The following is a 12,267-nucleotide window of genomic DNA, read 5'->3' on the forward strand; positions in this document are numbered from 1 at the left end:
CCTTAGATCGATAGCCAATGAAAAACGAATTTAAAACAAAACAATAATTTATTTAAAAAAAAAGAAAACACTTTTCAACTTTTCTACTGATATACAGTTGTCTAGGTTTCATCTTTTCAGAGATATTGTTAAAGAATATGAATATAAGCCTACATTGACCAAACACAACACACAAGACCAGTAGGCTACTATACAGTACAATGACATGTCATGCCCGAATATGGAGTCCCTGTTATCAGACTTGGAAATTCAGTTTCAGCTTCACCCAGCTGACCACTGCTCAGATGGTCATGATAAGCGCTTGGGGAGGTGCTGTAGGGGGTAAAGTATCTAGCTCAGGGAGACATGGGGCAGGCCAAGAGAACCCGTGACCTTCTGATTACTAGCCAGCCTCACTCAGCTATGCCTGTAAGGATGAAAGAAGTTGGCATGGTGGTGGAGGATTCCATTCTGTGAGATAGCAGCACACATTATGATACAGTATAATCACCACAATGGTCAATGTGTCTCACTCTCCCTCTGCAGGCTATCCATCTTATCTCACTCTCCCTATATTTTTGTTGAAGACTTGTAGCCTCAGCTGTTGCCTTTTTATTGTGCTTAGGCCCTACTGGTGAGTTTACATTTAAGCACATGAGTGTACATCTAATGTTTGATCCTGTTTGATCTCTCTCACACACACACACACTGTACCTTTGTTTTTGTTTTTGTTTTTTGTAGTGAGGCTTCCTGCTCACATCAGGAGCTGCATTTAGAAGTAGCAACGTAAAAATGTCATCGGGCACTTTAAACCAAGAGGGAGCGAAGAGAAGAAGAAGAACAAGGGGTGAGTGTGTTAGAGTTATGTGAGTCACATAGTGAGTGAGAGATAAAGGTTGAGACAGCGGGGAAAAGACAGATAGAGTGAGAGAATGAGAGATGGAGAGAGCATAAGAGTGAAACATACTAACAGCGGAAGGGGGACGCTGGTAGGGGGGGTTTAGAAGAAGACTCATATAGTTCATTGAACAGGAAATTAGACAGACCATGAAGGGATGAGAATGTACAATGACTCAGGAGGTCACCTGTACACACTGACTGGGGTCTACGCTGACAGACCGAATCTAATGAGGTAGAGTTATTCATTTATGCTGTTATTCTTTGTTAGATTTGTGTCCTTGATGCATTTCATAATCCCTTTGTCACTGGGGTACTACCCAAGCCAGTGTTGAACTGACCTATAGCCGCAATGGATTCATTATTTTGTTCTCCTGTCTACATTAATATGTACATCTGTGGAACCCAGTGAGTGCCAATTATTTTGTTTGCTCATAGAATAGTTTGTTCATGTAGTGTTCTTTTCACTTGCCTCCTATTAATGAAGTAGCTCTTCAGATGTTAAAATGTTATATTTTTGTCATGCGCCACATTGACTCCGACACACAGCTCATTATAAGAAGAAACAGTGAAGACAATCATTGTGTGAGTTGAAGAGTATCTCTACCATTGGCTCTTGTCATTATAAAGCTTTGTTTGAGTTAAAGATTATTTTCCCTCTATCTGCTGTTTTGAGTAATAATGTTTAACCTACTAAATTACTACTGCAGTTTTAGAGGAAACGTGTTTAATTTCCCAAGCTGTATCTTTCTCTTCTCGTCTCTTCAGCTTATTCACCCCTTGAAATGACAGCATGTGTGTGTGGGTAGATTACACATATGTGTACTTATGTGTACTCTCCAGAAGTGGTAGACGGTAACCTACTCACATGTACAGTATGCATTACATTTACCGTAACACACAGCACATCATCAGCAGATCACCGCAGCACAGCGCTGCCTTCAGTAAACAGAGTTTTTACTGCTGGCTGCAGCCCACTCACAATCAGACCTCCGCTTTCACCTCAGCTGAGTGTGAATGAATCTCGCTTTGCACCTCTTCAGCATAAGCACAAGAGCGGAGATGGGAGGTGATAGTGGGTTGAATTGGTTTCAACTGAGTCAGAAACCTCTCACACTTTACTGGGTCAATATGAAGAATTAGATATTATTTGCAAGTTTGATTACCCTGTTATACCCAGTTGTTGTGCTTACAAAAGCAGTGGTTCTATCAGGAAAAACCTTGGTACATGGTGCTTATATCAAGGTTTTACCTCTAGGTTTTTGATGTAAATGCCATTGTTGCCACATAACATACTAGTGCTGTTTATACATTTCAGTTCCATCTGTTCCAAGGTTCCAAGTTCAAGGTTCAAGGTGTTCTTGATTGTTACTTTTTTGTTGAGTAAAATATATTTTGTTGTAGCAGCATTACTAATAATAATAATAGTAGTAGTAGTAAATAAATATAAAATAAGAGAAAAAGAATAATCAAGCAAGAGAACAGTTTGACCGTTGCCCTAGCACTTAAGCTGCTTAACGGTGCTGTGTGCAAAGTTCTTCCTCTTTAGGTTATAAACATCTATTATTATTATTATTATTATAAACATCTGTGTATATGCAAAAGCTGGCAGTGCATGTAAAAGCTGAAAAGTGACCTGTGCCAGTGTCCTTGGCATTGTTCAACACACATGCTGTCTCTCTGACACCAGACTTCATTGCTTCTCATTTTATCAGTGCCAGTTTATCGGCCATGTGTTTATTTACATATTTTGATAATTGAATATTTAAGTGCATGATAAAGTATAAAATTGTCACTATGATTGTTCTCATATATGATGTGTTCCGTTCCGTCCTTTTGTTCTTAGGCAGATGGAGGCCGTTGTCATGGAGATACTGTGGTCATTGCATTTCCTAGCGCTTCTGTTGTCGGCACACTCAGTCCACTCTCACAACAACCTCCCAGGTACATAATCTGTATGGATCATGCTGAAACTGTGGGTGAACTGAATCTTGACTTAGTATTGACTCAGTAAGCCTTGATTTGTGCTTATAAGTATAGAAGTATAACTAAGTAAAGGTGTAAGGAAGTGTGTTGGTTTAATTGACATTGATGTAGGCTCTTGATCTTGCTGGTCTACAAGTGGACCACTGACTTCTGAGTCCTTGGGTAGCAAAATCTGATGTGTATGTTTTTTTGCCTTCGTATGTTGTTTGTCTTCAACTTTCTCACTGTCTAAATGCGAGGCTGGCTTTCTAAAAAGTCCCTCCACTCTGATGCGATCAATTTTGTTATGCCATGATCAACATGTTTGTTTGTTTGTTTGTTTGTTTGTTTGAAGTTAATCATGGATATGATATAGGTAGCCTTCCAAATTTAGAGCTTGGTTGCTTGCTTATTATTTATAAAAGCAATGGAAGTTGTTGTCAAATATCTGTATTTTAACCATTTGAAATAAGTGCACACTCTGAATGATTTGTTCTATTCTGCTCTGTTCAAGGACAACTAATGACCTATCTTAATCCATCTGTCTGTCTCTTCTGCCTGCTATTTGTCCTCTCAAGGACTGTCGTGTGTGAACGACTTTGTGAACAACATCAGCTGTACGTGGAACAGCTCTCAGGCAGACCCAGGAGTCGACTGTTGGGTCCTTGGAACAAAGAGTTTCTTTAAATACCCTGATACAATACATATCAAGTAAGGATAGGAAAACTACCCTAGCTGCTACCCTTTACTGCACATATATACTGTAGTTGAAAAAGTGTTCATCTATTTTTTCAGAGGAAAAAAAATATATTGAAAAAGTAACAATAATAATAATAACAATACCAGTTATGCGACGAAGCACAGAAATACATTTTGCATTACAGCTTCAGTTTGCATTTATTTGTTTATTCATTTCTCTAGGAGAAACTGTAAACTAAAAATGCAGGACAGCCTTGGAGACTCAGTTCAAAGCTGCAGTTTTGTCTTTGAGAACTCGTACGAGAGAACATACGTAAGTCACCCATATAACTAATAACTACTTGTAAAAGGTCCCATGCATCTTGATTGGAGACATAGAGGGAGAGAGAGAGGGAGAGGGAGTGTCTATTTCACCCACGCAATAACCCGAACAATGTCGGTCTCGGTCTGGCACTTAATCAGGTTATCTTATGATAACTTGATCATAAGATAACCCAATGAAGGTGTATGCATCACAACCTTGTGATTTCCATTAAATGGTTTATTTGCATTTGAAGACAGAGTGAGAAGGCCCGGACGCTTGGCGTAGCGGTCCGGGCACCTAGGCTCAATGTAGCCTGACAGCGTGTGGTGGGTTCAAGGCCGTTGCTGCATGTCACTCCCCATCTCTCTCCCCATTTCCTGTCAACCTACTGTACTATCAATAAAGGCATGAAAAGCCCAAAAATAGCCCACCCCACTTGAGCTAGTATAGTCTTATCAAGGTGTGTCTTATTATCCCTGCAGGGCTTCTCCTATTATGAGAAGATGCCCAGCATTGAGGTGCAGTGTAACAACCTAACAGTGGACGGACTGACCGACTACATGCCAGTAAAACACAGTGGGTGATCTTCCTCTAGCCTACCTCATCTATGCTGTACTTTTAAATTGTATTTCATTTCATTTTATTTGTTAATTTATTCGTAATTGTAGACAAGGTCATTGTGAGAATGACCATCTTAGCGGTTATATGACAAATCTCCATGAACTACAAAAATAATGATTCTTTATCCTTCACACTATACTACAAAATAAATATTAGCAATTGCAAACACACATCACAACCCCTCCTCTGACATCCTGACGTATGCGTGTGTGTGTGTGTGTGTGTGTGTGTGTGTGTGTGTGTGTGTGTGTGTGTGTGTGTGTGTGTGTGTGTGTGTGTGTGTGTGTGTGTGTGTGTGTGTGTGTGTGTGTGTGTGTGTGTGTGTGTGTGTGTGTGTGTGTGTGTGTGTGTGTGTGTGTCGACAGTTAAGATGCATCCTCCTGGTTCCCCCAACATCAGCTCTGGTGTTAATGAGACCTGGATCGGTTGGGATCCAGGAGACCAACATTCAGACTACTTCAGCCGCTTCCAGTTCGAAATCCAGATTAAACAACATCACCAAACATGGGAGGTGTGTGTGTGTGTGTGTGTGTGTGTGTGTGTGTGTGTGTGTGTGTGTGTGTGTGTGTGTGTGTGTGTGTGTGTGTGTGTGTGTGTGTGTGTGTGTGTGTGTGTGTGTGTGTGTGTGTGTGTGTGTGTGTGCGCGTGTGCGTGTGCGTGTGCGCGTGCTCGTGCGTGTGTGTGTGTGTCATTGAATTTGAGTGTGTCTATATGTCCGTCTCTAACTTGAATAAGCACATATGTACATACCTTCTCTCACATCGGCAGGAGGTCAAGCCTCTGCCCACACAAGAGCAAGTGATGAAGATACCTGTGGAGGGAAGGCAGGCAGGCCTCAACCAGGTCAGGGTGAGAGTCAAGCCTGAACCTATTGGAGATGACATGAACTCCTACTGGAGCAACTGGAGTCCCACAGCATCCTGGGAGACACCAGCCCAGGAACAACAAGGTAACAGTATAGCACAGAGGAGAGGTGGACAGTAACTAAGTACATTTACTTGAGCACTGTGTACGTTAGTGCATTACGCAATCGTTTTGTCTTTTTTTCCTTTTGTACAACCTCATGACTTTCACTCCGTTACATTTCAAATAGAAATATTGTACTTTTGACTACACTACATTTCTAGGAAAGAACTTTTGGGACCCAAACTTACAAAAATATATTATGATGTAAAAAATTGGGGGAAATTTGTTTTTTGCATAGTTCCCATCGTATCATTATTTCCATAAAAAAAAGGGAAGCAGAAGATGGGAAGGGGGGGGGGGGGGCAAGGGGGAAAGGAGATCAAACAAGAGAACAAAAAAAACAAAATAAGTTATCTACATACAGTATTTACACATGGTAGATAACTTGTTCTTTTTTTTTGTTCTCTTGTTTGTATTGAAAGTAACAGATCTACAAGCTCACAATGCATTGCACCACAACGTGTTGTGAGCTTGTACATCTACATTGTATTTTGGGGGGGAAATGCATTGATGGATGTGCTTGCTCTACATCTCTTATGGTGTGTTTTAGTTCTATCTGCAGATCTGATGTCCTGGTTACTGTTTGCTGGACTTTCCGTCTTCATTGTCTTCACTGTGATCCTGATTGTTCTGTGCAAAGCTCGCTCAAACCCAGGGTCAGTATAGCCACGTGTGTGCGTGAGTGCACGTGTGTGTGTGTGTGTGTGTGTGTGTGTGTGTGTGTGTGTGTGTGTGTGTGTGTGTGTGTGTGTGTGTGTGTGTGTGTGTGTGTGTGTGTGTGTGTGTGTGTGTGTGTGTGTGTGTGTGTGTGTGTGTGTGTGTGTGTGTGTTTTCGTATGTAATTGTATGCCTGTGTGTATATAGACATTTCCTGCATTTCCTGTTTGAACAATTGTTTTATGAAATGTTTAAGCCTGTATTTTTCTGATCCGGCCTTGCAGGCTTTGCAAAGGAATGCCAGTCCCAGATCCATCTAAATACTTCCACACGGTCCACAGAGGAAACTTTAAGGTGAATCAGAAATGCCATCATGCAATTTTCTTATGCAGTCTGACCAAAAATGGCCTGATACTGTGTTCTGATTCAGTTTGATCACAACAAACTATGTCGAGCTTCTGTCATGTACGTTTTAACACAATCTGTTCAAAAAACACATTTACCACATTATGGACAATGTCAATACACAGGCAGCATAACATGATCACACTTGGTCTCGAGATGCTTAGTGTCACACACAACTAACGCAAGTACAATACAGCTGGTAGCAACACTACAGAACTTTCTGTATCTCAAGCTTTCTCAACAGTGAGGATACAAAATTTAAAAAATGGAAAATAGTCTGAAAAAAGGGAATGAAAATAACAATACAAAATTAAATAGCATCTCTGCTGACTGTACATCTGTAAAAAAAAAATGTAATCCTCCCTCTCTCTCTCTCACACACACACACACACACACACACACACACACACACACACACACACACACACACACACACACACACACACACACACACACACACACACACACACACACACACACACACACACACACACACACGCACAGGATGATTCATAAAGTGCTACGTGGGTTGGTCTTAATTAGTTTTGTCTACCAGTAAAAGGATTCAGGTTCAACCACAGTTTAAGCAGTGGTAAGCAGTCCTAGCCTCTTGCTGTGGTTTGTCTGTTGCTTCTAATACCCCCCCCCCCAACACTCACACACTATATTCTGCAAATTTGGTGTACATGGAAAACATTTCTATTAATTTGTTTGCTTATATCTATACTTTTTTCTAATTGATTTCAAGAGTTTGCACTTCTTTACAAAATTATGGTCCCTCGGGATTAGCGCGGGCCCAGAAATCTGGCATCAATTGGGCATATTCTTGACATCCATGTCATCTCTCCTATAGGAATGGTTGAATCCACAGACGGCTTTAGAGTGCTACTTCACGGTCCAGTCCTGCGATCGCATCTCCTCAGTGGAGGTGTTTGACCCCGTCTCCACCCCATGCTTCTCCTCCAACTCCGCCACAGCCATGCTCCACCCTCGGCACCTCGGCGACTCCAGCGGCTTGTGTATCAGCGGCTTGTGTATCAGTGGTGGTGGTGGTGGTGGTGTTAACGTGTCCTCCTCCTTCTTCTCCAACGTGGTCCATAACAAGGACTACTTCTTCTCCGTCTACCCCAGCGGCCCGCCCCCTAGCTCGGACCCCTGCCCCGTCTACCCCAGCGGCCCGCCCCCTAGCTCGGACCCCTGCCCCGTCTACTTCACCTACCAGGATGACTTCCTCACTCCCCACAATGCCGTCCACACCCTCCACCTCACCCACTGCTCTTCCCCCGCCCCCTCCTTGTCCTACGAGGTGCTGCGACGCCCCGGGAGCCGGCGCGACGGGGCGCCCCAGAGTCCAGACTCCGGCTTCAGCACGGAAGATCAGGCGGACGAGGAAGAGGAAGAAGCCTATGATGAGGATGGAGCAGAGTTCTCAGATGATCCCCAGGAGTCCGGCCTGCTCATTCTCCCTCTCCACCTCCGCTCACCGCGGGGGGCGCTCTCCTCTCTGTCTCGTCCACCCTCCTCTTCATCTCCTCCTCCATCTCCCATTTCCTCTCCGATCCCCCCCGATCCCCCAAAGCTGGAGACTCCTCTGGTGGTCGGTGGTGGTAGTTACGTGGCCTGGCCTGCAGGTAGCGCTGCGGGTAGTTGTGGTTCTGTGCCAGTGGAGCACGGTAACGGAGGATACCTGACCCTCAAAGACCTCCACAACACTTACAGGAACAAGTCAATCTGAGCCACCGGCTCACTTCAAACTCCTCAGTGTAAATTCTTTGGGATGTGTCATCATAGCTAAAACTTTTCACAAAATGTCTGAAATTTCAAGATCTAGGCCTACTATTTTAGCTTCTTTTAAGAAAACAAATGAAAGTAGACAATTAGGCTTAAGTACTACTGTGGATAGAGTAAAATAAGTAGTATTACCTAACTTATTACTTCATAATATCCTGTGTTTATAAAGTCATACAAATGCTGCTGGGAGGGAGGTGTGGAAAAAACCCTCAGAAGCAAAGTTTCTGTAAGTTTCTGAGTTGAGTAAAAAAATGTTGCTTTAAAAATATATGTTCACCGAGTGCTATAAGCTTGTATATCTGCTATTTTTGAATAGCCAAAGTATAAAATAAGGGGTTACACAGTTAAAGGGGAGAGTTCCCGGTTTTAATGGGTTAAACGTCAGTTTGCAGTACATTGTCTTGTCATGTCATGTCATGAACATTCATGCCTTAAAACCTGTAAATCCCTGTATAGTATTTGTGTACTAAAATACACAAATACAATGCCAAAGTTCTGATCTTCTGTAGATTTTATGTGTTTTTAATCTGACCATACATAGGTGATATTATGGGATGCTATACAGGTTTGGATTTTCATGTACACAGCAGAAATGAACTGATCTATAGAATACAAAAAATGCATTAGAATCACAAGGTTATCTTATTATATAACAAGTATTATTTTGGATGATCTGACAATCATCTCTCTATCTATCTACAATCTGAAAATTAAGAGAATGTACGTATTCTTGAATCAATAATTGATGTTTTACTTCTTTGCTTGGAATTGTTTTTGATTAACTGTAGTTTTTTTTCAAATGTACATACTATCTTTTATGATTAAACTCTTCATCAACCAATATGTGTCAGCTCTACAAAATCTGTGCATTTCAGTCAGGTCAGTACGTATTCGCTGCTATGGTAGCCATTGCAATAGTATATACTGTTCTGTATATAGCACTAGCACATATAGAACAGGGTTTTTTTTTACTTCCCATTGACATCTTGTCAGTGCAAAGACCAAAATAATCATCTGTCAGAAATGGGTCACCTCCTGTGTGGGAGCAAGTGTGGGTACGTGGGTCTACATTTGTGTGTGTGTGTGTGTGTGTGTGTGTGTGTGTGTGTGTGTGTGTGTGTGTGTGTGTGTGTGTGTGTGTGTGTGTGTGTGTGTGTGTGTGTGTGTGTGTGTGTGTGTGTGTGTGTGTGTGTGTGTGTGTGTGTCTGAGTCCCTATGTGCATGCAAGTTTGTAGGTTATGTCCTGTCAGGTGGTTGCGCGTGTGTGTGTGTGTGTGTGTGTGTGTGTGTGTGTGTGTGTGTGTGTGTGTGTGTGTGTGTGTGTGTGTGTGTGTGTGTGTGTGTGTGTGTGTGTGTGTGTGTGTGTGTGTGTGTGTGTGTGTGTGTGTGTGTGTGTGTCTCAGTGAGAGAGAGAGGGTGTATTAGAGTGTGGGTTGACATTTAGCTCTTTCACAATCATTGACTTCCGTTCAACCCACAAGGAATTTACAAGATTTAGCCACGACAGAGTGAAGCGAGGCTAACAGCACATTACCATATGTACAAGTATACAAACAAGTGTCCAGGACAGATTAAAACGGCAGCAATTGGAGGATGCTCTAAAGTTCAGTGATGCTCACCAAAAAAAATCCCCTTTTAGAATAAACTCAGCAGCTCCTTTGAAATTTTACTTTAAAAGGACCTGTGGCAGAAAGAATAACTTGTGGTTCAGTTAGAATAGCTTTGATATCCAAATGATGTCACACAGCTCAGTTCTGCAAACATACAGCATTTGTCATGAAGAGAGGATGGTCACAACATACATTTTTATTAGGTTGATGCTGACACTAAATAGTCCACAAGCCTATTATAAAATGTCCTGGCTATCAAATCATGATATATATTATATAGCCTCATTTCTAAGTGTTAATTGGATTGCCTCAGTGAGTGCCTACTATATATGATATTGTGTTGTAAATGTTGCAGTAGTTCTCTACAACACAACATTTCAATGCATTTCAGGAGAAGTAGTGGTGTTTCAATTAGACTTTGTCCCTTAAGGAAATAAAGACAGGGTCAGATGTAGTGTGTCGATTCCACCAACAGGGGGCAACACAAACCCAACGCAACACAGACAGACAAGGCTCAGCCCTATCCTATGAATATTTCTGTTATACTTTACCAAGAAACAACATCACCATTCACTCAGTTATTTTCATCCCATAAGATTCTTTTGTCCCTCCTCTGCATTGATAAACCCACTAAACTCACCCCTTCTTTTTCTTACTACAGCTGCAACGTGTCAATCAAGCGCTACACCTGGATACACTTGTGCCTTTAAGCCTGTTTGAGGTTTCCCTGTCTGCTTCTGTGTCAAACTGCAAAGCAGCTTGGGAACAGATGAAGAAGATGGAGCGAAGTGTGTGTGTGTGTGTGTGTGTGTGTGTGTGTGTGTGTGTGTGTGTGTGTGTGTGTGTGTGTGTGTGTGTGTGTGTGCGTGCGTGCGTGCGTGCGTGCGTGCGTGCGTGCGTGCGTGCGTGCGTGTCAGTCTGTCTGTCTGTCTGTCTGTCTGTCTGTCTGTCTGTCTGTCTGTCTGTCTGTCTGTCTGTTGAGGGATGCAGTGTAATAGGGAGAGAGGGGGGTTGAAACTGTGAATAAATTAGAAGCAGAGGGAGAGAGACAATGTGAAATACCCTCTCTCTGATTAAAAAAGAGAAAGCACAATGCTTGTTTTGGATCAAACCCACAGAGGGATGGGAGGCTGTCAGGTTGGTTTGACCATATGTCTTATACCCTCCTTATGTGGATAAGAAACAGAGAGCCGGACTTCCCTGTCAGGAAGTGAGCCAGCCTTGTGATTAGAACCAAACATGCATGCAGAGGCTGACAGGGAGATTCACCACATGGTTTCCTCAGAACCATAGGACTAACCAACCAGACCAACCAAAGGGGCCATCTGCGCTTAGCCTGTGACTGGAAAATGCTGGTTGACATTGGCCGACAGCTTGTGTTTCCTCCAGGGATCGCTATCAGCACCCTAAGCCCTGATTTGGTGCTCTGGTCCTCAATTCTCTCAACTAAGTGTATATAAACGAGCTCATGGTACACTGGGAAGACTCAGTGGAAGAGGCTTATGAGCGGAAACAGCTATGCTATGCAGAGTTATCTGCTGAAGCACAGTATTGCGGCTGGAACACTGAAGTCCACCCGGTGGAGGTGGGCTGCAGAGGTTTTCTGGCAACATCTACCACCAGACTGCTTGTATACATGGTAATCTCAGAGGCTAGAGTCAGTGTTTGGCTGTCAAAGCTGCGTCGGAGGCAGCAGAAAGAAGCAGCCATTGGCTCTAGTCGAAGAGGAAAGACCCCTGCTGGGCCCGAAAGTAGCAGGCCAGGAGGTATGCAGTTTAGGCTTGACTCAGGGAATAGGAGGCAATAGGACGCATAGTCCCATGGGAAGTGAACATGAACAAAGCGACTCTCATGAATAAATGGGCATGGGACGCAAGCTCAGGTTTAATCACCCTGTAATCAGTAGAAAGCTCTCTATTGATGATGTGTCCCCAAATGATGACCTAACCCAGGCTCCCTTGTGTCCACCATCATCATCATCATCAAAACAACATCAAGATTACACTCGCTTGTAAGTGCTTGAACAAAGTTAATGTACATCTTATCCTGTGTTTCGTAATCAGAGTTAAATGAACACTCAAGATTTTACGGTGAAACCAAATATCTACCATCCAGGGCTACAGGCAGGGCTACTCTGATCCATATTTAGCCGTATTCTTACTGTGTAGCTGGCTGTACACATATCAGCATCACATCATCACATTCTGTATTATATGCCCATATTAATGGTGACAGATTGTACATACTTATGCCTATACTTATAACTATTGTGAAGGAGGCCGATGCACACCTCAAAGGCTGGCGACAGGTGCGTAAGTCAAAAATGCACAATTTAGGAGGAGATTTCTGATGGTTAAATCAAAGAATAGGACC

The 12,267-nt window shown here is 42.7% G+C and overlaps 1 protein-coding gene across 2 annotated transcripts; it reads left to right on the top strand.

The window, feature by feature from the left end:
- The first annotated feature begins 811 nt into the window (after positions 1 to 811).
- On the top strand, positions 812 to 9,051 carry il2rb (interleukin 2 receptor, beta). Of its 2 annotated transcripts, none has more exons than XM_084071603.1 (10): positions 812 to 826; positions 2,723 to 2,820; positions 3,420 to 3,552; positions 3,763 to 3,853; positions 4,327 to 4,420; positions 4,831 to 4,976; positions 5,234 to 5,414; positions 5,982 to 6,087; positions 6,373 to 6,442; positions 7,347 to 9,051. In XM_084071603.1, exons 2-10 carry the CDS (start codon positions 2,727 to 2,729, stop codon positions 8,226 to 8,228), a joined length of 1,797 nt encoding a protein of 598 aa, XP_083927729.1. In that variant the 5' UTR covers positions 812 to 826; positions 2,723 to 2,726; the 3' UTR covers positions 8,229 to 9,051. The 2 variants fall into 2 exon arrangements, with proteins under 2 accessions (XP_083927729.1, XP_083927728.1); XM_084071602.1 differs by lacking the exon at positions 812 to 826 and adding an exon at positions 882 to 1,111.
- Positions 9,052 to 12,267: the final 3,216 nt, after the last annotated feature.

The sequence above is a fragment of the Gymnoscopelus microlampas genome, assembly GCF_963454915.1.
Source record: "Gymnoscopelus microlampas genome assembly, chromosome: 11".
NCBI lineage: Eukaryota > Metazoa > Chordata > Actinopteri > Myctophiformes > Myctophidae > Gymnoscopelus > Gymnoscopelus microlampas.

Bases quoted from the DNA above. Each gene is read 5' to 3' on its own strand.
- il2rb (XM_084071602.1), top strand. From the start codon at position 1,035: ATGAGAATGTACAATGACTCAGGAGGTCACCTGTACACACTGACTGGG. The intron at 4,421-4,830 runs GTGGGTGATCTT...GTGTGTCGACAG, and splicing joins CTACATGCCAGTAAAACACA to TTAAGATGCATCCTCCTGGT. The intron at 5,415-5,981 runs GTAACAGTATAG...GGTGTGTTTTAG, and splicing joins ACCAGCCCAGGAACAACAAG to TTCTATCTGCAGATCTGATG.